Source organism: Leuciscus leuciscus (assembly GCF_965113295.1).
Source record: "Leuciscus leuciscus genome assembly, chromosome: 4".
NCBI lineage: Eukaryota > Metazoa > Chordata > Actinopteri > Cypriniformes > Leuciscidae > Leuciscus > Leuciscus leuciscus.
Genome location: NC_138728.1, coordinates 43939119 through 43966426, shown reverse-complemented (window position 1 = coordinate 43966426; position 27308 = coordinate 43939119). Strand labels below are relative to the sequence as shown.

General features: G+C 39.4%; 3 protein-coding genes across 3 annotated transcripts in view; all 3 read left to right on the top strand.

Annotated features, from left to right (window-relative positions):
* Positions 1-27308, top strand: part of LOC309496066 (uncharacterized protein) — a 105659-nt gene that overhangs the window by 38463 nt on the left and 39888 nt on the right. The gene's annotated exons all lie outside the window — the stretch shown is intronic.
* Positions 11608-22061, top strand: LOC309496050 (guanylate-binding protein 4-like). Its single transcript, XM_082165986.1, has 10 exons — positions 11608-11767; positions 12500-12692; positions 13425-13552; positions 13857-13966; positions 18089-18276; positions 18558-18800; positions 19298-19578; positions 20328-20540; positions 20778-20880; positions 21097-22061. The coding sequence occupies exons 2-10, from the start codon at positions 12518-12520 to the stop codon at positions 21612-21614; spliced, it is 1959 nt and encodes a 652-aa protein (XP_082022112.1). The 5' UTR covers positions 11608-11767; positions 12500-12517; the 3' UTR covers positions 21615-22061.
* On the top strand, positions 22205-27232 carry LOC309496419 (uncharacterized protein; the record flags this gene model as incomplete). The annotated part of the gene is made up of 5 exons (XM_082166411.1): positions 22205-25236; positions 26279-26412; positions 26503-26628; positions 26728-26916; positions 27027-27232. The coding sequence occupies exons 1-5, from the start codon at positions 25127-25129 to the stop codon at positions 27230-27232; spliced, it is 765 nt and encodes a 254-aa protein (XP_082022537.1). The 5' UTR covers positions 22205-25126.

Genomic DNA, 27308 nt, shown 5'->3' with positions numbered 1-27308 from the left:
CAGAATATTTTCATGTAAGCATAACAATTATAAATAAATAATTATTTCTCACCAACAGCTACGAGTCTGTATAATTAATTTATTTGTTCCAAGGAAAATAGTTGTACACAGCTGTAGATTATCAAGTTTTTATTTATTATGGTTTTATATATCTGCATACTGTTGGGTACCACATTTCCAAGTAAATACCATACTTTTTTAAGGTTACTTTAACTTATTTATTGAAACTGTTATGTTTCAATAAATAAGCTAAACCCCCAAACCAACCCACCGGCCCACCTCAACTTTTCGATTTGATTTCTTCCATGTTTTAAACCTCTGTTGTGCAGCACTTTCCCCAAAAAACGGAAGGGTTTATTTAATTTCATCAGCAAAAATCTGTATTGGCAGGTCACACTTACCAAAAAAACGGAAATCAGAATTGGCCAAGACAATTGCAATCGGTGCATCTCTAGTATAGACAGGTGCAACTGAACTAGTTAAACTGAAATATTAAAAATATAAACAGCTTACCAAATTTAGTGTGACAATTAGCTGGGAGAATAGTCAAATTGCCCCCCTCTAGTTGATGACTAAATATTTGCTTGTAAAATCTCACAATTGCAGCTGTTTGACTCAAATATATGGGTTGAAAACCCCTGCTCTAACTGAACTTAATTATTTTTACTACTAAAAAAAATAATCTAAATGACAGTGGGGGACGGGGCCGCAGTGGGCAAGTGATGTAACCTGTGTTGCGGCTGGACATCATTAACACCTGTTACACCGACTATTGCAGGAACCCTAGTTTTGGGGTAAATCTCTTTCACCCCACTCCCCAATACACACACCGGCTGTGTGGGACACTAAATCTGTTGCCAGCAGGCTAATCTGCTGAAAGCTTAGACTTGTTCACTGAGTCTGGAATATAATTAGGTATCATAATGAACTAGCCTAATTTATGGTACTAATGACTTGCTTTTATATTTGTTGATCAAGTAGACAACCATCTTCCAAAATTACCTTTAAAAATTCCAGTTAGTGAATGCTTGTGTGCATATACACAAGCTTTATGTCTCACTTGTTTTAACATTCACTATCAATATTTGTATTCATAGCTGTAACTCATATGCAATTCTAAAGATGTATTTGACTACAAAGACATCTGTTAGTTTGTATAAAGGCTTTGGGAGGGTCAATGGTCCCTGGTCAATGGTCTATGGTTAGCCGTTTAAACAGAAGTTTAGTAACCGACTAGTCTAAAATTAACAAACCCCTGCAGTAAAAATAGGAACACTGTGTACATTTGATTCAATTAAAATACTCAATTTACTACTCCAATATGCAATATCTAAATATGATATTAAATATTTAGAGATTTTTCTACATGTTCAAATCCTTACTGACCTTTGGAATCAACACCAGGCCAACAGTAGAACCAGTGTGACATCAAGATATGACAAACCTACTAAATTATAACAACCGCTTCATAATGTGTTGTATGTAATTAATTATTTGGACATTTAAATCCACTTTTTGTATCCACAGGTTGATGACAAATTAGGTAATGGCCAGTTTCAATATGAAGTGCGGGAAGGGGACGCTTGCCTTCACCAAGCTCCATCTTTACAATGTTGTCACAGGTAAAAAAAACTAAACTAAAAAAAACAGTAACCTGATAGTACCTTTCCGTTTGATATCTTTCATTTTTCAGAACTCTAACGTAGGGCTGGGCAATCTGACGATTTTATATTGTGATGGATCTTGAAGACTCTTTTCAAGCGAATCTTAGGGCGCTTTCACACTGGCAGTTTAGTGCGATGGGCACGGTTCGCATGAAAAATCGCTAATGTGAACGCTGTCATCGACCAGGGTGCGCATTTGAGTACCGAACCCGAGACTACCTGGAGGAGGTGGTCTGAGCTCGGTTGCTCCCGAACCGTGGCGCGGTTCGCGTTAATGTGCAAGCAACACGGACTCGGGTGCGCGCTTGTTCAGGAAGTACAGTATCCCGCGCATGCGTATCACTGTCGATATCATTGTTTCCTCACACACACACGACAACCATGAGTGGCAGGGGAACGTTGTGGGACACTGAAGAGGTGATGTCTCTCACTATGTTGTGCATAATAGCACCAAAAAAACAGACAAATTACAGCTATGCTCAGTCGAGTTGTATTATCCATGCATTTTCCGTGTGCGTTTGCGATGACGTAAGATCACTGCAAACGCACCTGGGTTCGATACAACTAATTGAGTGTGAAACCAGACCAACGCTGCGGGGGGCGCCGGGAACGAGCGCACTCGGGTTCGGACCGCAGCAAACGAACCCAGTGGAAAAACGCCCTTAGAGATCGCAAACTTTTATGTCCTCGTAACAGCAGGACTTTTATTTTGACGATAATGTGTCCCCAGTGAAGCTGACTTTTATTCTTACGGGCGACCCTGAGCACACAACGCTTCTATTCTTCGTCTTCATTAGTTTATGGTCTCTGTTTAACAGTTTTGTAAGTCCGTCTATTGGTCCAATGAGGGTTTCCAATAATACGGGGAAGGTTTCTCTGCGTATTACTTGTCTTTCCTTTTTGCAACACAACAAGATTAAATGCAATATATTTTCTCACATGTATTGACTCGTTATTTCATCTGACTCCATAAATGAAAAAGATTTTAAATGATGTCTGGGCATCATTAAAAGTGAACGAATATTTGATTATTTTAACTCTTTAATTATATTTTACCCACCTAGATCAGGAATATATCACTTTGAGGTCCTTGAATCTCTCTTGCAAGGTCTCACGACACAATTTCGCCAGTTCCACTCATCAAAACAGAGGTAATTGGCTAAATATCTGGGATTTGCCGTATTCACACGTACACAATCAAAGATAATTAAATAGCCCCCTTGGACTGCTTCCTCTTGAACTTAATTCAATCGTTTTACTTTAGTAGAGCTCTTGACCACCATTAAAAGACGTTAGTCGATCAACTTCACTTCCCTTAATATGGCTTTGGATTGGCCAAGCTCGTGGCATTCCACGTACACTTATCTAAAGTAACATTAAATTAAAACAGAGGTAATTACAGGGTTCTTGCAGGTTTTAGTAAGTCAAATTTAAGACCTTTTTAAGACATTTTAAGACCATAAAGATTGAAATTTAAGACCTACATGACGCATTGCCAAAAACATATTCAAATCAAAGAATTCATTTTATTTCAATGAATTCAGTAATTGAAAAAGCATTAATTTAATTTACAGATAAAGCAATCACATTAGTAACCTTCCACACCCAACAACGTGTGTCAGAGAAAAGAAAATAATCAGATCTATATAAAAAAAAAAATAAAAAAAAATTGTACTTTGCATATTATACTGTAAAAAACACATAATTAGTTGATTTTAGTTGATCATAACTAGAGATGAAATGGCATGAACATTTCATTTCATGATTATAGTGACAAAAATTATCACAGTTATCACATAATCCTGTTCAAAAAGTACTAATACTACACAATGAAATCAATTCACCAAGTTTTATGTCGAAAACCAGCAAATAACAAATAAAATTAGCATCAATATGCACTTTTTGTTTACATAAACATTAAAATAATACCATTAAAAATGATAGCCAGATTTTAAAAGTGTCTTGCAACATGTTACTAGCACTAGTACTTCCAATATATTAGAAAAATACTCGGTAAATAAATTAGTACAAGTAAAATAATCGGGTTTGTTGATGGACATGCACTTGTTAATGCTGATGCTGAGGAATTACAGTTGCAACATCTCATATAATGTACCTCAAACTGAGTAGTGTATCACTGAGAAACACTGAGACCAGCTCGAGTCGTCCTTGTGATGGAGGTTCGGTTTGAATGACTAGTTCTTCCAGTGTTTCATTATTGGACTTGCGTTCGGATTGATATGGCAGACCTGCCAACCTGTACGCATTTTGCGTAGCGGATACGCATTTTGACTTCAAAGTACGCTGGTACGATTTGTCACTCTAAACTACGCAAAAACCTGGTGACACCTCTGTGCACGCGCTGTCCTCAAATCAAGCTACAGCAAAAGAAGAAGAGTTCGACCAATCATAGCGCTGGGTTCATTCCCCAAATAGCAAGCGGGGATGATTGACAGATGCGTAAGGCCTATCATTAAAAAGAGACTGAAAATCGACACCAATAAAGATTCCCGCTCGACCCCCCTTCCACTCCCGCGGCCGCCGTCTGACTGATGTCATAAGCGAGGACAGTACAGTACGGTACTTCTGACTCCTGAAGGTAAACGGCCTGGGCTCGATGTGTAAAGTTGATTGTTGAGTTAACTTAATCTTATGGATTCGATGATCACACAGATCGCATGGATTATCTTAAAATACTCCGTTAAGTTATTCGCATTCACTCAGAAAAGAGGAAGACATCATTCAGTCATGCAAATAATAAAATGCTCAAGTAATGCTGAACTATAAATCTTGAAATCGCTATGGCTTAGTGATTATGAAAGTGGTGTGATTTGTGGATTAGCCTACTGATAAGCGCGAGTCTGGAGAAACAGGCGTTTATTTATTCATTCATTCTCAGTGTTGAGAAATGTATGTGTTATGTTATTGTGTTAATTATAACTAAAGTACCTAATTATGTTACATATTTATTTTGTATGAAAACTAGCGCGTTAGTTACTTATGGATTAAAAAGTACCGTTGTATCAGTGCTGCGCGAGCTCTCTCACAAACACGGACGCGCGCACACAGACATAAGATCATTGTAAAATGAAAATTGACAGGGTAAGTTAAAATTTTGTTCTTGCTTGTTTTTTTTCTGTCAAAAAGCATTTTGTATTATCCATCCCTGCTTTTAAAATTCGTTAAATGACGGACGATTTACTGTTAACACAGCCCTCATTATATGTCGGATTCGGAACTTATACTTTATATTATTTTTAGAATAAGTGATTCGTTATGCTATTATTGGACTCCTGTCTATTCATTGTCAAATGTTTTATATAAATATGTTTGTATTGGCTAACATTTATTCAGCTAATGCGTGTCCTGTTTAAAATGTGCAATGTTCAAATGCAAAGACAGCACGTCACAAATAGAAGCCCTTTTCCCTGTGGTATTAGTATCATATTTGGATATTGGAAAATAAATGAATTAGCCTATCTTAATTGTACACAATGTTCCTATGTTGTTATATATATATATATATATATATATATATATATATATATATTTTTTTTTTACTGTGTCCTAGGGGTTTCTTAATTTTAGACTAGTTGACCAGCACACATTATATGCAATGCAATTATATAATGCATGTGTGTTGTCGTCCAAACCGCCCATACCGCCTGAAATTCGGAGCCCACTCGTTTCTCTCACAATATCAACCGTCTTTACTTCTGCTGCTGTCCCACCGCTTTTGCCTCTCTTGCTCTCGTAACTCCAACTTTGATCGCGACTGCTCTGCTTCCCCTTCTGCCTCTTCAAAACGCCATTTTTAAATCCCCCATTGGAGACACGCACTCCAATAGCTGCTTGATTAGCCGCTGCAGCTGTCGCTTGTCAACGCGGTCGGCCTGGTGTCGCACCGGAAGTCTCCCCCCAGGGCAACTCGTTCCGCTGCCAAGGTTCCTTCGATGTCACCCGGTGACACAAACAAAGTAAAAAAATTAAATTAAATAAAAGTGTGTGAGAGAGAGAGAGAGAACGGTAAAATAGTAAAAATTATGCATATGCATGTAATAAAATGTGTAAAAAATAAATATATAAATAAACTGTGAGAACACCTACTTAATGACCTTCTTCATCATTCATCCTTGTACCTTGTTTTTTTTACCGCTTTTTTGTACCGCTTTTTGAACATTGTCATGCTTGGACATTGTTTGAGCACTGAACTTAATCTGTTCCACAGCTTCACTTCACACATAGAAATACAACAACTTTTGAATGATGTACGGACACAGAAATGTTTAAAGTTGCACTCACCCCTAAAATTATTCCTCCCTTCTCTATTAAAAAACAGTTTTGAATATTGCCAGGAAGTTGCTTTATACATTATTTGTGCTGTTTGAACATGAACCAGATCAGTGAATTTCAATGTCTTTGATTTAAAAAAAATTATAATTTGTGTGATCTCTATAACTGGTATTATGAATTATCCTTATGGCTATTATTTGCAACACAGATACAGATGATAGTCTGCATTTATAAGTATTACCCCAAACCTCCGCACAGTAATTTAGATATGGTAATATCAGCGCACAATAAAGAATGTGGAGTGATTTGTGGTCCAGAACATGTTTTGCTTTTTTCAGTAATGAAATACTTCTTGAAAGTTTGTGTACATGTTTTATGTGAAATTTCCAACATATTTTGTCATCTAAGAAAGAAACACCCCAAGAAACATATTTTCATTAACCCTCTCTATGTCCACACCATCTACCTGTATCTAGACTTGTGTACTCTTTTTACAGCTACCAAATAACATGAATTTGGTTTTATAAATGTTTAATGATAATTTATTTCTATCAAACCATCTTTTTAATTTACACATTTCTGAAGTAGTAGTCTCCAAAAACCTCCTGTAATTTCTCCCCAGAACAAAAAATATAAGTATCATCCGCGAATAGAACTTTCTATGTAATTTGAAGGCTTAGAATAGACCTTATTTTTCCTTCTTGGGCAACCAACCAATCACAGTCGTCAAAAGATTGTGTCATACGTAGCAACGGGGTCAGCCCGAATTGCTCTTAAGCTAAGACTCCTACGTATAAGTTTTTAAGCTAAATTAGGAGTTTTCTGAGAGGATTCTTAGAAGTGTCACAGGTCGGGGATACGGTGGCACCACGCCGACCGACCTCCCCGTTAACCCCTTGGCAGTGCCCTTCCGAGGAGCTACCCCACAGCCCAGAGACGACAGACAACAGAGTAACAATTTAAAAGACTTTATTATTTAAATGATTCTAAAACTGGAGGCTGCTCTGAATGTGGACGGGGGGTAAGTATCTGGTCACTAAGGTCAGGACCGTTGGTGGGCGAATATGGCACTGAAGGCAAGACTCTCGAACACAGCGGCGCAGATCCTCGCTCCTGGTGGCCGTTCTGTCTCTTACAAAGGGGTGGGCACAGGGTGTACTCTTTATCGTTGTTTTCTACCTCACAGGATCGGGATTCGGCTGGCCAAGCGAGGCACCACTACAGGAGGGGGAAACTCTTCCGAGGACGGGCCGGAACCAGCAAGGGAAGGACAGGAAAGTGGCAGCACTAATTCCACAGCAGCAGTTGGATGAGAGTAAATGCACTAACGTTGAGCTTCTTTTCCACAGGGTCAGCCTGGACCACGGCCGGGAAGGATCGTCGGCTTGGACAGAAACGGCACTACCAGAGATTCGGGACGACGTCAATGTGGGTAAGTAGCTATATCCTCTATTCTTCGGCTTTTGTGTTTCAGGATCAATGCACCACCGGAACGGCCTCGGGCTCTAGACTCGGGTTGTACACCTCTTCGAAGGCTGCGTAGAGCCGCCACTCGGGCCTCGGGGAATCTGAATCGGACTCGGGTCACCGCTCCAGGTAGGCAAAGATCGTAGTTCGGGTAGTCAGGTCAAGCCGTCAATGGTGGTACTTCAACATAGGAGACAAGGCTCTTGGAGGTAGTGGCGCGAGACTGCGGCTTCAAAGCATACAGCTTACGCGGAAGGACCTTCAGGCTGCTCGGTATAGCTTCAGGAGAGAGTACTCACAAGGGGCGTTCAACTGTGATAGCTCAGCATAGAAGACAGCGCTTTAGACTGTGATGACTCCGCTTATAGGCATCCATGCAACAACATAAAGAGAGGAGACATTCAGAACGTTCGGTATAACTTCAAGAGAGAGTACTCACAATGGGCGTTCAGCTGTGGCGACTCAGCATAGAAGACAGTGCTTTAGACCATAGTGGCTCAGCATAGAAGACAGCGCTTTAGACGGTGGCTCAGCATATAGGTATCAATGCAACAGCATGAAGAGAGGAAACATTCAGAACGTTCAGTGTAACTTCAAGGGAGAGTACTCACAATGGGCGTTCAGCTGTGGTGGCTCAGCGTAGAAAACAGCGCTTTAGACGATGGCTCAGCATATAGGTATCAATGCAACAGCATAAGGAGAGGAGGCATTCAGAACATTCAGTGTAACTTCAAGAAAGAGTACTCACAATGGGCGTTCAGCTGTGGTGGCTCAGCATATAGACATCAATGCAACAGCATGAAGAGAGGAAACATTCAGAACGTTCAGTGTAACTTCAAGAGAGAGTACTCACAATGGACGTTCAGCTGTGGTGGCTCAGCATAGACGACAGCGCTTTAGACGATGGCTCAGCATATATGTATCAATGCAACAGCATGAAGAGAGGAAACATTCAGAACGTTCAGTGTAACTTCAAGGGAGAATACTCACAATGGGCGTTCAGCTGTGGTGGCTCAGCGTAGAAGACAGTGCTTTAGACGATGGCTCAGCATATAGGTATCAATGCAACAGCATAAGGAGAGGAGGCATTCAGAACATTCAGTGTAACTTCAAGAAAGAGTACTCACAATGGGCGTTCAGCTGTGGTTGCATTCAACTTAGATGCTTGAATCCCCCGTCCCTCGACACGTTGTTGTTGCACTTTTTTTCCCTCGCTGCAAACACTGTACTCCGCCCCACACGTGCAATCACCGCAATATCACTCTCATTAATCGTGCAAAGTTCAACAGACACCGCAGTATCACTCCAATTCCCCACAACTAGAACAATGCTCAAGTCCAGCGAGATATTTCCATGCCGGGGGGATCAACAAAAGAAAAGTTCCGGCTTTTAGTCACCCCGTGACATAAGAATACGGGCCCAGGTCTTTAGCATCTATACACTATTGGCACCCTACTGGGAGTACGCAGATGTGTCACATGGGCATTAACACTTAACTCAAGAGTCTTACTGTCTCACCCTGAGTCCAGGACTTAGTCGTCCAACACAATCACTCAGTTGTGATCATCTGGGCGTAAAATCTTTAGTACTTCTGTTTCCAAGCTGCAACATTCAAGAATACACTCTCAAGTTGTTCTTTGCAGGAGCAAAGTTTTATTTGACAACGGCCGGGAGCATTTAGTCACAACAACCGAAAGACTCCCAGCACAGAAAAATGCACACATATCCATAACTTACAGTTCTTCAGAGTCAAAAAAGAAAAACAGTGTTACAAGTCTTCTTCACTGTGATTGGTTATACTGATCTGGTGATTGGTTTGTAATGATCTAAGCTAATCATACGGCTATTAGCTCTACTGTGCTAAGCGTTTTTGTTAGTCTAGTCAGATAACATGGTATGGATATAGATAATACACAGCTTACTCTATTCTTCTACCAGTTCACCGGCTGCTTACTTTCATGTGCTTCGGAAGAAGTGGATGAACGGACGTGTTGTAAATCCAACAGATACGATCCAGATCAACTCACACGATCATTATAAAGGTTTTTAAACAACAAAACACATTTACTTACATGTATTTGAGGATCGGAATATCAGGTAGTTGATGACGTAGCCAACAAGTTTGTAAATATTTTGATTTAAAACTAAATAAAAACAATACATCAGTCATATAGGGCTGTTGTGGCTGCGATGTGTCATGTGACGAGCATGATGTGTCGTCATGGAAATAATAAGGTGATACATTCTAAAATAAAGGTCGCCCTAAAAACTCACGCTTGGGGTTCAGCTAGAATATTTGAAGCTTACGTGCGAAAGGGTTACCAGTCATCTGTGTCTATAAATTTCAGGGTTGCCAACTCTCACGCATCTGGCGTGACACTCACGCTCTCACGCACACGCAAGAAATGTTAATTTTCTGTTGATGACTAGACCACAGCGTATTAATGACAGGAGAGGAGTTTAAGGCCCACAGCTGTAACATCTGCCTACAACGTTCTCACTGCAGTATTCTCTGATCGATGATTCGCTGAAAACCTTGCACCTGAAACGTCAGTTGCGTGTGAAAAGTCCAGAGAGAGTTCAGAGCATAGGTTCGGAGTCCGAGTCGGAGCCCACTGATGCGTGTTTGAAAGTTTGGATGACAATCAAGGTAAGCAGATAATAAAATGGTGTGCCTTTCACTACAGACGTAGCCTTGCCTAATCAGTCTGTGTGCCGGACTTCAACTATTGTTGCGAACCGTGTCTGACGTGCGTTATGTGGGCTAGCTAATTGCTCAATAAAAATAGGCTCATGGTACAAATTACGTTTTGGCAAATTGGGCAAGTGGCATTTTAAAATTCCCCAAATGATCAAAGGTTGCCCAGATTGTGGATGCTGAGCGACCCTTTTCAGTTATTGGCCTAAACAAGACTGACACCAGGAACAGACTGTCACTTGATGGCACCCTGTGAGTGATGGGAAGTTCGGATCATTTTACTGACTCGCTTGTTCGATCGAATCTTTTTTCGAGTCATTTCGTTCATTTAAGGGGCTTTAAATGTTATACTTTTAACAGCCAAATTCCCCGAACACATCCACCTACGCAATCTTTATCATATTCTGAATTAAGAAATCATTATAATGCAGTCAAAAAATATTTACAGGGAACATAAATAATTACTTTACCTTCCGAGTCTTTCGTTCATTTGTCACGTGACAGTGAACGTTCATGAACGGATTGAACCCTGCTTCAGATACGAGCTCCTGCAGAGGTAGTGAAGCAGGCCAACACTGCCACTGTGGCACAACAGGCCTAATGTGTGAAACTTGTGTTGTGGTTTTCTGGGGAGGTGGAGTAACTATTATGTGTCCCTTTTGTTTTGAGATTTTTTATTGTTTTGATGTTGTTGTTTTACATGTTTGTTATTTAATCACCTCTATCTTTCTTTTTTTTATAGTGCAATCAATAAATTAATTGTACATTTTGAAAAAACTTTTCCATTCTATTAGGTTTTTTCTTTTTTCATAAATCAGGGTTTATACTAAGTAAACAAGGACTGACATTTTTAAAATTAGGGATAGGGTTACGCGTGCGCACTGATGTTTTACAGAGTCTCACTCCAGCCAAAGTCCCAAAGTAACCCTGACATTTTTTTTAATGCATATCCATATATATATTGAATAAGATCTGTGAGTGTGTGTTCGTGCATGTGTGTACTGCTTTGACATACTTATAGCGACAAAAAATGGCCTAATAATGTCAGTGTAGTCAGAATTTGCTAGGAAATCCCAACTTTTGGGTTAGACTCTTTCCATGTGTATGTTGGAGACATAAGGTTATCTGTTGTTGTTTATCTGGCAAGGTTTGTTATTTGTATCAAGGCTTTCATGCAATAATTTTATAGAACAGTAAACTTATTGAACACATTTCTACGTTAGAAAATGTTTGAGTAAAAGAGCTTCCTGGACTCTTACCTTTGCATTGTTAGTGTCATACACCACTGATTGAGTCACAGGTAAACATATTTTGTCTGATACCCGGGATAAAGTCAGACATTGTTGGGAATTTCCAGTGAATTTCATCAGGGGGAAAAAACACCACAGATTAACAATGACAATGTGGTTACACAGTCTGGGAAGACACATTGCTATTTGCTGTGTCGATAAAAGTGGATGTAAGTCAGTCAGGGAATAACCAGAGATAAACTGAGAGACCAGGGAAATCCCCTAACTTACTCTAGACCAATTAGCTTTAAGAGGCCGGACCTGAAGGAGTGTCTAAGAAACACAGACAGAATGTGAGGAAGCTACAGCATGTATACAACTCAGATCAAGCTGCTGAAGTTAAGTAAAGTAAAAGGGTAAGTGATGTTCCTTCATCCATGGGTATTACAACAGATAGTAAATATCATTGGCTTAGCATAAAAGCTATTACACATATGGAGAGTCACCCTAAGCCATGTATAAATGTGTGTGTGTGTGTGTGTGTGTGTGTGTGTGTGTGTGTGTGTGTGTGTGTGTGTGTGTGTGTGTGTGTGTGTGTGTGTGTGTGTGTGTGTTTTAACTCTACACTTTGACATGTCTTGATAAAGTTTAGGGACAGGTCTTGCTACAGCTTCAAATGACTTTATTCATTAACTAAATCCAGTAAAGTTATAGACCAGAGGAGTTTGAATGGGGCCTGATATTTTAGCTGGACACAAACAAAGCTTACAGCATTTTTGTCTCATTCAGTGTGCTTGTGTCATTTGTGGTGAACGTGTATGTGTGCATTATGTGATTGTGGACGTCTGGATGTGTTGAAAGATGTGGTTTATATTGGACTGTTTATAAATGTTTATAAGTCAGTATATTCTGTGGCTTTTGTCTGTTTCTCTTTCCACATGTGTATGTGTGTGTTAAGACGACATGAGAAACACTTTTACATAAACTTCTCCAAACAGAAAAAAGGAAAAAGCTGCTCATCTGGGGAATCACTGTATTGTGTACTGTAGATTTACTGGAATATTTCTTAACCTACCTTAATATTTTACTTGTAGTACACTGCAGTTATTTATTTATTGGCATTTTAAATGTGTGTATCTGTTGTACAGCTGTATTCTCCAGTGATCATGGATACACCAGTCTGCTTGATTGACACTGGGTCAGAAGGGAAGCTGTGTGTGCAGGAGTCAGCACTACAGATCCTGCAGCAGATCCAGGAGCCAGTGGTGGTGGTGGCCGTGGTGGGTCTCTACCGCACCGGGAAGTCCTACCTGATGAATCGCCTCGCAGGGAAACAAACAGGTTAGATCTATACAGGCAGCAACATTCAAAGAGCAACCCAATGTCATGACTTGATGACTGTTCAAGACCAATAACCATATTTTATGCCTGTCTTAAACAATAGTCACACTTGACATGCAGTCATAGTGATCACGTGCAAATCTGTCGACCACAGGTTTGACGGAGAAGCTAGGTTCATGGTGTGTTTGTACACTGTGCATAATATCTGGTAGAATAGCCATGACAATGTGACTTGCAGCCTACAAAATGTACTAATAAGCTACATACTAACTAGTTCACAGTTTACTTTCTATTCGTAAAAGTAAACATTATCTTTACACAATATCTAGCAATACTACATCTAATCTTCTTCACAGTGGTTTGGAAGCCGTTTGCCAAAAGGCCACAGTGGAACCATGTTTCTTCTTTTTGCCCCTTAACTGGTAGTTATCATAACGATGTTATCAAGACATTTGTCTTGTCAGTCTGTCAGAAGACACTGTTGTTGTCAAAATCTAACAACTACGTATCCTGGTGGAAATTTGTCAGAAAACTGTAACTCAAACCATTTCACAGATGTTTGTGCTGACCATCTGCCAAACTTTCTCTAGTTCAGCAAGACTGTTATCTAATGTGAAATTAAGCACATAAGTTGTTACAACCTAAATAAAGCAATACTCAATTTGCCAAGGAGGTAAACAAAATATTTTGGTGAACAGTGTTCCATGTTTCTTGGCTTTTTCTGTCTTTTAGGATTTGCGTTGGGCAGCACCATTGAGTCCAAGACGAAGGGCATCTGGATGTGGTGTGTGTCTCACCCTACTAAAGCAGGAACCACTCTGGTGCTGCTGGACACTGAGGGACTAGGAGACGTGGACAAGGTGACGTAACAGCCTGTATGAAAGCATACATCAGAACCTTTAATGAGAAAACTAAAGTTAAAGTTTTCAGCATTTACAATTATAGGTGTTGGACATATTTGAGAGAGCAGTTCACAGAAAAGAACCAGTTCAAAAGAACAATTTGTCCACAAACCAGACATCAATAACCATTCATGTGTTAGTTTCTGACACATTTTAACCACCAGGGTGTGCACAGTTCCACTATATACTGTCAGGGGTTTGTGTATGATAACAATCTTGTAATGTCATTCTTTGTCAAATTATTGTATCCAATCTGTTTCAGGGGGACTCAAAGCATGACACCAAGATCTTCTCTCTGGCCGTCCTTCTGAGTAGCACTCTAGTGCTGAACAGCCGAGGAACTATCGACAACAGGGCCATAGAGGATTTGCAGTATCCTTTCATTCATACATTATACAATTTTCGAGTTGATATTTCATGGATTAGTACAAAGGAGTGTTGTTTCCTCTGAAAATTTCCAAAATAGCATTATTCATGGGGGAAAATACATGAAACTCAAAATTCCATCATTGTACTTATCTTATATTATACTACTAATTCAGTAAGAATTTAACCACTATTTATATACATTAAAAGCAGTTGAGCCAGGTTCTAAAGACTGAAGAAGCCCCAGTGGTGCACTTTTGCATTTATTTATTTAGCAGCATTTTATTCAAAGTAAGTTACAAATGAGGAATATAAGAAGCGATTCATCTCAAGGAGACAATCAAATGACCTTGATATTTTGACATACAAGTGTTCATTGTACTATAAAAACAATATACGTTTCAGAACTCAACTTCCTCATTAGTTTTAAAACAGCTTTTAGTACATTTACAAATTAGGACTAGGAGACAAGGAGATTAGGAGTCATCGTGAAGAGGAAAAATCAATGCAAGAGGTACTCAAAATACAAAGTGCAGGCATTGCTCAGAGTAGCATAAGACAGACAAGGGAGGATTAAGAGAAAAGGAAAGGATTATTATAAATTTTTTTATATATATATATGAGGTTAAGTGCTCATGGAAGAGATAAGTTTTCAGTTGTCTTTTGAATGTTGTCAGGGATTCTGCATTCCGGGTGAGGGAGGGGGAGAGCATTCCACCAACATGGAACCATCAATGAGAAAGTTCTGGAAAGTGATTTTGTGGCTCTCTGTGATTGAACCATGAGCTGTCGCTCATTGACTGATCGTAGGCTTCTGGTAGGGATGTAGACTCGTAGGAGCGAGTGAAAGTAGGAGACAGCCCCGGTTCCCTGGAATGAGACGCTAGGATATTGATGCTATGGGGAACCAATACCCCCCTATGCCATGCTGAAGGAATGCCTACCTCACTGAGCTGTAAATATGCACAAACATAATCGGCATGGTTTAAATTGATTACTAAGCCAGAGTTAGAGCATGTCGACCCCAAGGGAGCAACCAAAATTACTTATAAAGACTGTATAGTGGTACCAGTCCCTTAGCCAATGGTTCCCAAACTTTTCCCCCTTTTAAATATTTGAAAAAATATTTTCAAGCAAGGGTGAAATATGCCTCATCATATGTTTTCTTTTCACCACACCAGATGCGACAGCAGCACCACAACAGCTGATGTCTACTGGACGTGACAAAACATTGCAAATATGTTTGTCCTTTGTAAGAACTTCGAATAAAAAAATGGAATCGTCAATGCTGCCACGCCCCCATGTCACGTCCGGTAGGCTTGCCAAGCGAAAAAAAAAAGCATTGCTAACACAATGCTAAATCATAAATCAGATGTATGTACAATAACATTACAATGTCCAGCAATCGATTTAAATAGTATTTTGGGTTTAATTTGTTGTTTAATGAGGTCTAATATATGTTGTTAGTGGCGAGAATTTTCACATGAATAAATACATAGATCCGACTATTTTAAGTGTGTATTTAAATGGTCCAGTGGCAGAACTTTTGCCAAGCGTGTCAGAGCTTTTGGGTTCTAATCCGCACTCATATAGGTTTTTTTTTTTTTCATCAAAACCGATTATGTTTATCAGTGGTTGTATATCAGGCAGGGACACGTTTGTGTGCATTTTGTTTTCACAAACGAAATGAATGCTCTGCTAGTTAACTGGAGTTAACCACTGTTTCAAAAGTGGTGGGGACAATATCGACCCTGGCAAAAAGTGGTGGGGACATGTCCCAACTGTCCCACCCGCAAATTATGCCTATGCATAAAAGTCTTGTCTAGAAATGGCATAGCAACCTGTGCTTTAAAAAAATGTTTTTAATTAAATCGAGAATCGAATCGAACCGTGACTTTAGAATCGAAAATTTAATCGAATCACGGATTTGGAGAATCGTGACACTCCTAGTCCTTTGTGTAAGAGCACTGGAGTTCATCAGAAATAGAACAGGGCATCAGTTTACTCTCGGGATTTGTTGTGTCACATCACCCAGTAACTGTTACATGTCAGTTTGTGTTTTGGACTTTCTGTTTGCATTTGTTCAGTTTCCTGCCACACCTTCGTTTTCCAAAGTCACCGCCATCATTAGTTCATTTGATTCAGCTGTGTGTAATTAATTATCTTGTTAAGGTCCTTTGTCTGCCCCATGTATATATTCCCTGTGTTCTCCCTCAGTCTCTGTCGGTTCTCATTGATGTTTGGTTGTGTTTTCCTCCATAGTTTCTCCTAGTTCCTAGTTTGTTCAGTAAAGTCTTCATTCCAAACTTATTTCTCATTGTGCATGTCTCTTAGCACCACCAATCGTAAAAGATTGAACATTGAACATAAGTGGGTTCTATTTGATTTTGTTTGGTCGCACCACTCGCACCTGGTGTAGACCCTTTGTTTTGGTATTTTTGAGTCTGAAGTATAGGCTATTCGTCAACTGTTGTACGTTTACCATAGCAATCCTTTCACAAAATGTCCCATGCTTAGAACAGAACCATGCATCATTCATTTATATTTCTACACGTCTCCCTGCAGTACTCAATTCTGATTCTTCAATCATGCCATCTAGTGGTGTGTTATTACACAACAACAACCACTACAACTGATAACAGAACGTTCAAGCGTTTACTGCATTATTTTGAGATAATAAATTAATATTTTGTGTCCAATTATTTACTTATCTGGTGAGTAGCCACATAATGAATAATTACCCAGTGTAGTCTTTTATCACCCTGCAGAGATTTCTTTTGCATAATAATCCGCTGACTGTACACTATTCCTCACCCTTGCCACCCTCTTTCCACGGTTGAAAAACACTGATTGATCGATATTATGTACGAGGTATAAACATTTCAGTAAGTTGTACTGTATCTTTCAACACATTGTTCATTCGTGTTTATTTACTATGAAAGAGTAATTGATGATCGGTTCACGACCACGATCTGTAACGTCACATTTACAAGCGCCAAAACGCTATTGTTTGAATTTCATGACTAAAAAAATTGACAGAATCTGAGAGCTGATAAAAGTAACCTGCTCTGTCTAGTCTGTCGGTCTCTGTGTCCTCTTTGCTTCGCGATTTTTCTCTGTGTGAGAAAATGGATGTGTGTCGTGAGAGCGTGTGAAAAGTGTCAATTGCGTGAGTCTCACGCTGAATGAGTGAGATTTGGCAGTCCTGCTCTCTCAGCTCAGTGTCAGTTTTCTTATAGCCAAAATATCGCCATATAACAGAGGTAGAATTTTTTCTGGCCACCAGTTCAGTGTCCTTCTGCTCGGCATCCATCTTCACCTGTTCTCCGCGATGCACACCGGGAAAAGTCACGACGTGACCATACGTGCCACACATGCCACTGCCTAAACTGAAACTGATTGACTGGTCTTCTTTTTTTTAGCGGTGTAGAAAATGGGAAAACAGCTCTCAGAGAGAATGGGTTGTCATGTCCCATCATGCATTTATTTATTTCATAAAATCGCAGCATTTTGCGTCATATAATCGCATAGGCTTGACATTGCGATTGCGGTATGATTAATCGTGCAGCACTAGTCCAAACTCAGTCCCGGAGGGCCACTGTCCTGCAAAGTTTATCTCCAACTTGCCTCAACACACCTGCCTGGAAGTTTCTAGTATGCCTAGTAGGACCTTTATTAGCTGGTTCAGGTGTGTTTAATTGGGGTTGGAGCTAAACTCTACAGGACAATGGCCCTCCAGGTGCATGATTGGACACCCCTGCTCTATAGCAATGGAAGTACTGGCCTTTACAACCTTCCTCCCTCCCTGGCAGGACAAGCGTTAGCCTTGTAAGGCCCCTAGAGCAGAGCTCTAAGACAAATGGCTCCTTGACAAAGCAGCCGGTGTAGTCCATCGGCGACTGCAGGACCTGAACCACGAGGTGTAGATGCTCGACATACAATCAATCGGCTTCTGATGACATAAAAAGATTACGTGTTTTACAGATGCCTTTTTTAACTCATGGACGCTCCACATATATCATGGACTGCCACATGCTAGTGATTTCTCTGCCAGATAGTTTTCTGTTTTCTCTATGGTGTTTTTTATGTTCTCTGTTTCCTTAGTGTTCAAACCTAAACCGCTGCCAGATATGTCACAGAGCTGACTGAGTATATAAAGGTCAAATCATCTAATGAGGATGAAGACGACTCAGAGTTTGTTAAGTTCTTCCCTAGTTTCATCTGGGCTGTGAGGGACTTCACCCTGGAACATAAAATCAATGGCAAATACGTGACTGAGGACCAATACTTAGACTATGCCTTGAAGCTGAAACCAGGTAATATTTAAATTGAGCTTTTAAATGACCTTATCATCCTTGAAAATAGTGTGTAAGAGATACTGTACAGCCAGCCAGAATCATAAAATAAACCCTGACTGGAAGGTCAGAGTCTGTTTTAGATACAATTTTAGAGAGCCTGGGAAAAACTTAACTTAAACTAATAATCTCATTTCTGTTCAAGCATGCAAGCAACCAAAAGCAACAGGGAATAGCAATTTACAAGCAACACTGTATTTTCCTAACCTCTTTGACAAAAAGGTGTTTCACATCTTTTAAAGGCACTTCAAGAACAGTTAAAGAGTTCAACCTTCCACGGGAATGTATCCGAAATTATTTCCCATCCCGGAAGTGTTTTACTTTCCCGTTTCCAACCAGCCCAGAGAATGTGTCTCGTCTGGAGAGCTTGGATCCTGCTGACCTTTCCCCAGATTTCCAGAAGGTCTCAGATCATTTCTGCAAGTTCATCTTTGACAGGAGTGAAGTGAAAAAGCTGAAAGATGGACACACAGTCACAGGCAGAGGTGATTCAATAGGATATATTAGATGATGTGACGTGACAAATTTGCTAAATAAACATTAATATATTATTAACTTACTATATTCAATTACACAAGTGAATAGCACAGCGGTCAGCTGTTTTGAAGTAGTAACCAGACACATGTATTTATCCTGTAGTTGTTGCCAAACTGCTGTCAACGAGGAACCATTTTGGTTCAAAAACCTAAGCTTCTCTTTAATAGGTCGTGTTCTCATTGCACTGTAATGCCCCATACCAGAAGGAGGAAAAACACTAATTTCTAAATCGAAATGTTCTTCCATCTTTGTGATGTAATAGCACTGAACTGGGAGACACAATATAAGCTCCTAATCTTCAGAAGAGAGTGGCAAATTGTAATTATTCCCACTAAAACTAGCATAAATTAAGTTACAACATTGTTAATGACACTTTCTTGACTGCATGTCAATCTATAGCTGCCCAGTTAATTTACTTGTGTCTGACCCTTCTCCTTCCCTGAAGTTCTTGGTCAGCTGGTGAAGACGTATGTGGACACAATCTCCGGTGGTGAAGTTCCATTTCTGGAGAATGCTGTGATCGCCATGTCAATGATTGAGAATGAGGCTGCAGTGAAGGAGGGGCTTGAGGTTTACAAGAGTGGAATGGAGAAGCTGAATGAATCCTTCCCTCTGGAACTGAAGGAAGTATCTTCAGAACACCAACGTCTCAGCAGCTTGGCAACACAGGTCTTCATGAACCGTTCCTTTAAGGACAGTGACGGGATATTCATGAAATGTCTAGAGGTAATGCCCAGTTATTAATATACAATTCCTATTAAATTGTTATTCAAGAATCTATCTATCTATCTATCTATCTATCTATCTATCTATCTTAATTAATTATGTGCCGATTAATTAATTTAATTAGAAATTACCCCCAAAAGATCACTTAAAGTCATTATTGTGTTAAATGAGAAAATCATAAATTAGACATTACAAAAAGTAGCTTTAGAAATAAAGTTTGTTTGATTCAACATTGAATTTATTATTTAAAAAAAAACTTTAGACTACAACAGCCATGATTACTAAACATTCTTCAAAATATCTTCTTTTATGTTACATAAATGAAAGAAATTCATTGCAGATTTAAAAAACATGGGAATGAGTAAATGTAAATAAACAGAATTTTCATTTTTGGCCAAACTATCCACAAAATATGATTTAAAAAAGCAATATCTAAATAAGAAATTAAAACTGCCTGTAGGTGGCGGTAAATGTCTAAATAAGTAATTCCTTTTCAATGGCTCTTTATCAATGGGCCATTGAATAATTGGTTCGCACAATAGTTTAAACTCTGGCTTTATAGGTAATATTTTCGTACTTTTGTAATACTTTCGTTATACTTTCGTAATACTCTGGGTTCAGGCAAAAATGTCCCCCCGGACAGCACGCCAAATACGCATAATCTTTACTCTGTTTAATTTGATGTAAGTGTGAACTCGTGAAATGGTATTTAAAGTTTTCTGTTTGTTATATTTTGTGTGATGCTGCAGGAAGACATTAATAAACTCTTTGATGGATACCTGTGCCAAAATGAGGAGGCTTCAAAAAAAAGATGCGAGAATCTCCTGTCATCCCTTTCTGCACCAATGACAGAAAAACTCAAGAAAGGATTTTATGCCAGATCTGGTGGTTATGTTCTCTTCTCCCAGGACCTTGAAGACATTGTAAAAGAATACAAAATCCAAGCCAATAAAGGAGTCAAGGTGAGTATCAGATTTTTTCAATTTACAAGAGGTTTGTCATGTTTTCCTAGAATATCTGTTCATAGAATGTGGGAAACAGTGAATTAGGGGTAGAGAAATCAACTGGAAACAAGTAGATTCCTGGTTCCTTGTGGAAGAATCCTTATGCAAGACATTGAGTCCCCGGTTGTTGGGGCATAGACACTTGTAATAGTACTAGCAGCAGTTTTAAGATTATCATATGTGTGTTGTCCACAGGCAGAAGACACACTTGAAGTGTTTCTGAAGCAGAAGTGTGTGGATTCTAATGCCATTCTGCAGGCGGACAATAAACTGACTGAGAAGGAGAAAAAGATTATGGGTGAGTCTTTTGTGTCCTGGAGGAGGCAACAATAGCACCATCTAGCGGAGAAAGCCAGTACATCTGTGATCTGTGTAAACATTTCATTTCAATGTTATCAATTTTGAAGTGAAAAGTCAAGATTTGAAATGCAATGCAAAATTGGGTGGAAATTTGGGTGCACTTTTTTTGCACTTTCCATTTAAATGTATCTCATTTGTCCTTAAAATCTTCCAGAGGAAAGAGATAAGGCTGTTCTCCTGGCTCAGGAAATAAATACCAAGGAACAAAAGCAGCGACAACTCGAAGAGAAGATGGAAGCAGAGAGACAGAGTAACGAAGAGAGGATGAGACAGATGAAGGAGAAGATGGATGAGGAGATCAGGCTCCAGAGAGAGGAGGCTAAGCGTGCCATGGACAGTAAACTGAGGGAGCAGGCTGATCTGCTGGAGAAGGGCTTTAAGGAGAAGGCAGACAGGATGACTAAAGAGATGGAAGACTTCAGGAGGAAGAATGAAGAAGCAGAAAAGAAAAGTGACCAGCTGTTTAAAAATATGATAGAAAACATGAACAAAAGACATGATGAGACTATGAAGCTAATGATGAGGCAACACAGTGAGCAGATGAAGGCTATCATGAGCATGCCGAGGCCTAAGTCAGACTCCTCCTCTCTAATCTTGCGTCTGATACTCGGCGGTCTCAGCAGTCTCACCAGTGGTTTATTCTCAGGTTCGTGTCCACGTAAATGCAGCTAATCTATCTCGATATAGCACTCAGCCTTGGCCTTGGCTACTTCTGGTACAAATGACATACAGAAATGTTTGAAACAGCTTCACAAACACACACATAAGTGGAGCTTTCAGGGGCCCAGACCCCCTATTGGCTAAAAGATGTTACTAAAGATTTAATATATATATATATATATATGTGTATGTATTCTCAACCCCAAAATAGATATACATGTTGATTTAGGTATTCTTTTACTTTTGAAAAATTTTATTTTCTAAATGAATCCAATTAACTTACTAACCCCTCCCCCAAAAGTTGTTGAGTGATGAATCTGCATTTTGGCGGTTCATAAAAAATTACATTTACTGTAGCCTATGGTAAATGGCTCGTCAAAAATGGATAGTTGTTGTTTTTTAACCCTTGTATGGTGTTTGTTATCAAGAGAAAAATTATATGATAATTATTTTTTCAGACTCATTGGCCTTGGCTCATTTTCTGTGAAGAATGTATATCTGAACACATTACCACACACTGTACACCCCCATATATATATATATATTGGAAGTATATAGACTGCATTTGAAGAAGCTTATCACATTGCTTAATGTTATGATAAAACAGGCCAGGTCGGACTATTTTGCTAATCTTGTAACTCTAAACAAGAAAAATCCTAAAGTCCAGTTTGATACAATATCTAAGATTGTCTCTCCCCTTGCTCCCCAAGTGCCTGTGCACTCAAAGTCTGATTGCAACAGGTTTTTATACGCTTTTGTAAACAAGGTGCAAGATATTAGAACTACTATAAACCCATCTTTTGAGATTATATCCTATGGTTTAGCTTCTTCATACTCTTGGGATACTTTTTCACCTGTCACTTGTGAGAATATTAAGGGTTTATTAAGTAAAGTGAAACCATCCTCAAGCTTGCTTGATGTATTGCCGACTTCATTGATACTAAATGTGTTTGATTTAGTTGGACCGTATGTTGTTAGACTGATTAACCTTTCCCTTTTAACCGGTTCTGTGCCTAGCCATTTTAAACAAGCAGTTGTCAGCCCCATACTGAAGAAACCTAATTTGGATTCTTTTAAACCAACTAACTACAGGCCTATATCTAAACTGCCTTTTTTTTTTAATCTAAAATCCAAGTGGTGGCGGGGCAGCTGACTTCATTTCTTGATGGAAACAATTTGTTTGATAAATTTCAGTCAGGTTTTCGCAAATGCCATTCAACTGAGACTGCGCTTCTTAAATAGTACTTCCTCCACCACTGGCTAAAATGATTAGCATCACATTCAATTCAAGAATGCTAACAGGCAGGTTTACGTGGGCTAAGTCATTCACACCAGTCAATTCAAGCAATTGAAGCATTATTCAAATTAATAGCAGATGCTCACATTACCATCTAAAAGCTCATTATAGTAATGGGGCTTTTCGGCAAGTGATATGATGCTAACGATTACAATTAAAACGACAGTCCTGAGCTAGCTAATAACAATAGGTAGGTATGGGAAGGTCTAAACATGGACTAAACATGAGATAACGTGTACGTGTTCTTAGAATGAACACAAAACGACAAACTTTGATGTTTATGGAAACTCACCCCATAAGAAACAGAAAAGTATTCTTGCAGATCTCGTTGCCTCCAATGAAATAAGTCGTCCGGGCACACTTTCTCTTTGTTGGGGTCTTCTTTGTGGATGTAACCATCTCCGAAGTTTGCACTGTGCGTCTGTTTGCCTCTAAATGTCCAATAATTCACATGTCCTGCCACTCTTTTTCCGCAGCTAAGGAATCCAGCCGTATGTTGTACATAATGTCTGGAGAAAGCTTCTGGCTACAGGACTGTCTCCCATGCAGAGAGTTCTCTTTTATCCTCGTGTAGCATTTACATTCAAAGTTACGGATTTTCCCCATTTCTCTGTCTATATCCCCATCAAATGTTACTATCGATATAGCCTCTGATATCTTACGGTCCAACTCGTCTGACGCCAGTCCGATACATTTTAGGGATATTATTCAGTCTTATCATGCCGCTTTCATCATCGCTCAGATCGTCTTCAGAATCAGTGAGCACTTGTTCATAAGAATCCGGCATGTCGAAGAAGTACATAAAAACATTTTCGGCTTAACGGCCACGGTTCAGCTCGTCTGCGACAATCTTTGCGGCGTCCATCTTCATTGAATTTTGATATCAGATAGAGCCGGCCAGAGCACTGCATAATAAGTAGCCACGCTGCCTTGGAGGGCGGGGGCAATAACAAAAGAAACAAAAGCCGGCTTATCCAGTATGGAAATACACACAGACAATGACACGCTCTACTGCATGCTAGAATCTCCGAAAAACAATCCGATTTCAACCTCAAAATGTACGCTTTTAAATATACCAATACTGCTATCTCAAACATGGAGAGGCTTCTTATTGATCTCAACTAACAGATTCTGCAAAAAAGGCAAAAATCACCAATTTTGAAAAAAAACCCCGCTTCTTTCTCATTTTGCTCGAAAGTTGTGCTGCCGACTTGTGTCACTGGTTTCCGTGACGGGGCACATATCTTAACCCCAGTTGTCCAGATGGTACAAGGGATGTGTCCACAAATAAACTGTTCACACTTGGACTTTTAAAAATACCAACAAAGTAGCCTATAAGCTGCTATATGTCATTTTAGACTTTTTAAGAGTTGATACTGGGTGTAGGCTATTGTCAGGCTATAGCATTAATCCTTGCTGCTTCATTAAGTGTATATGCAGCAACTGTTTAAACTAATTTGAAGAGCTGGTGATTCAACTGTGTTCATTTGGGTGGCTGTGACATTGTGCCTGGTTGAACTGGACTGCATTGTAGCATTTATTTTATTTTACTAACTAAATTGTATACCCATACATATGAGCCCACCTCATAAACTCGCAGAATGAGTGGAGGCTACATTTCATTCGGTCACCGCCATAGATGGTCACCGCACCTGGGCACTATAGACTGAACCATTCAAGAAATAGCCTAAATAAAGGGATACGTTTTAAATCTGGATACTTTTGCAAAATCAAAACGTCAAAGACCACGCTTTTGTCTTTTTTTACCTGTTTAATTGTAGAATTTACAAATTGATATGCAATACATGTATCAGTTCTAATATGATATTAATGATACTAAATGATTTATGATAACATGTTCTATAAGGTACTTCTGTGTGGAATCGTCCTGGTTAACTGAGTTCACAATGGTTTATGGGATTAGTAGTTCCTTTACTCATTTAAAAAAGGATGTACACAGTCTTGTACCTTTTGTCTTTTTCCGTTTTTCCTGGGGTTTTTTTGTGCTGATTTAATGTTTTGTGGTCGCGATCCATATCGTAGCCGGTTGGATTGGCTCAAGGCTTAAAACTATTTAAAGGCTTTTGGGGAAATCAAGGGGGAATTTACTTCGGAAACTGAACCGCAAAATAAGGGGGCGGTCACTTTTAAACTCTATTTAACAATTCAGTCTGTTTTCAATCAAAAGAGAAGAACGACGACGACTGTCCCGCTTTTGTTTGAAAAGATGGCTAGGATAAACTTTATTTCCCAGTGCAAGTGGACATTAGATGACTGCACTCGTCTTCTGCAGACAGATTATGCTGGGCCTGCTGTGTTGGAATCCACATTAACCAGGTGAGAGTTTGGGTTTTTGAGACCTAGCTGTAATTAGTAAAGTTGCTTGAGAAATGGAGTTTCGTTTACAGTATTGATAGTGAATGTCAAGTTGAACCAGTGACTGGGTTAACGTTAGCCATGTCAAAGCATCTGGATATATAATTTAGTAAGAGGCTAACCATGCCTTTTTAACTTAAATGTTAGTTAACGTTAACCTGGCTCGCCTACTAGCAAGTTTCAATGGTCCATCTTTATATAACTTATCCATCTTATTCCCTGTACGTTAACTGGGAAAGTAACGTTAAGAGCAACATTGGTGAATTCATTTCAAACGAAGATCTAAAAGATTAATGTTAGCTTGGTTAAACATTTTGGGCTAACGTTTACGTTATTAGCAATTGTGGTGAGCAGTTTTTGTTATTGTAAAACTATTAAGCCAGCTAACGTTATGCTATTCCCAATGCAGATGAAGTTGTCAGAAGGTTAATTCATGAGTGCTTTAATAGTATAGCACATTGAATCTGAGAATGAATGCACTCTAAGCCGGACGTGAATCAACTGGATCTTAAGGAAAACTATAAAACAACTTGCTGTTGTCTTTCAGAGGTTTTATTGCTCTCTGGGACACATTGTTCCATCGTTCTTGTCTTTAAAGAAGTTCATGATCATGATTAAAAATCGAACGACGAACTCTCACCTGAAGAAATGTTAGTTTTATTGACTGTCATCAGGTATTTTAATTTTCAGATCATCTGTCCCATACATTTAATTGTTGACACCCCTTTGCGCTTAGAGTGCATGTGTAATCAGAGATGCTGGTCAGTCTTCTTGGGAAACGATGTTCTCTCCCTTGGTGTACAGCAATATATAAACCTTGTTCCTGATTGAAAACCTTTTAATGATCGTCTCCATGTTTCTGCAGTCCTACGAAATCCTGTCCCAATGCAATTCTCCTTCCCACTTATGTTAAAAGTCAAACCTAGACTGGCACTCCACTGAATTGTTTCCTGCCATTAATCTTGATGTCAACTGCTACATCTTTACATTTCCTGTGTATTAGATTGGAGACTATGCAGAGGAGCCTTGAATGGGCAAGGGGGAGGCTGATAAATGTTCAAGTAGCGGATTGCCTACTTGGAGACATAGCTGAATATATCCATGAAGTTAGGACCTGTAGATGGCATGAACAACAAGGTAAGTTAAACTCTGATACTGCTACCCTGACAAGTCTTGAGTATGACATTATTCAACAATCATTGTCACTACTGCAACCATTCAAACTAGCAACAACAGAGATGTCAGAGGAACAGAGAGTGTCTGCTTCAAAGCTTATACCACTGTACAGGATGTTGCAGCACAAGCTTGCACAGAAAAAAGGACATGCAACGCAGGAATCAACTGTAGAATTAGGTAGGCCACAATGACCATACTACCCATGTAATTGGCCATAACTGTCATATTGTTGTCATTATTATAATTAATATGGTTTTCTCCTGTTTTGGCTCATAGGCTCACATCTGCAAGAAGGTCTGCACTCCAGATGTGGAGGGTATGAGACTTTTAGAGCCTTGGCACTGGCTACACTGCTGGACCCAAGGTTAAAAAATGTGGCATTTGGAAATCCTGCCAAAGCCCAGGACGCTGAAAAGCACATCACACTGGAGTGTGCTTCGCTGATGCGTTCAAACACAACTCCTGGTGAGCAGTTTCAGTCTATGTTATGTTATGTAATCTGATTCATGTAATTTATACTTCATATGCCGTCAGTTTAGGATTTGTTACTAATTGCTGTTTTCATTTTCATTCAGAGCCACAAATTTCAACATCAGGCCCATCATCATCATCAACATCAACACCAGTAGAAACACTGGACAGTTTATGGGAACTTTTTGATAATCGTGTACGTGAAACCCAGATGATACACAATGCTACAGCTGATGTCACAGTGGAAGTGAAAAAATACCTCAACGATGCATTTTTGCCCAGAACTCATGATCCCCTAACTTACAAATGAGGAAAGATTACTGCTCTCTCTTTCCAGTATGTCCTGGCTAAAAAATATCTTTGCATGCCAGCAACAAGTGTCCCTT

What these genes read in the sequence shown, in the direction of transcription:
- LOC309496050 (XM_082165986.1), top strand. Translation starts at nt 12,518, where the DNA reads ATGGATACACCAGTCTGCTTGATTGACACTGGGTCAGAAGGGAAGCTG. An exon ending in TGCCTTGAAGCTGAAACCAG is followed by an intron (nt 18,277 to 18,557) that starts GTAATATTTAAA and finishes CATCTTTTAAAG; the next exon opens with GCACTTCAAGAACAGTTAAA. An exon ending in AAGCCAATAAAGGAGTCAAG is followed by an intron (nt 20,541 to 20,777) that starts GTGAGTATCAGA and finishes TGTTGTCCACAG; the next exon opens with GCAGAAGACACACTTGAAGT.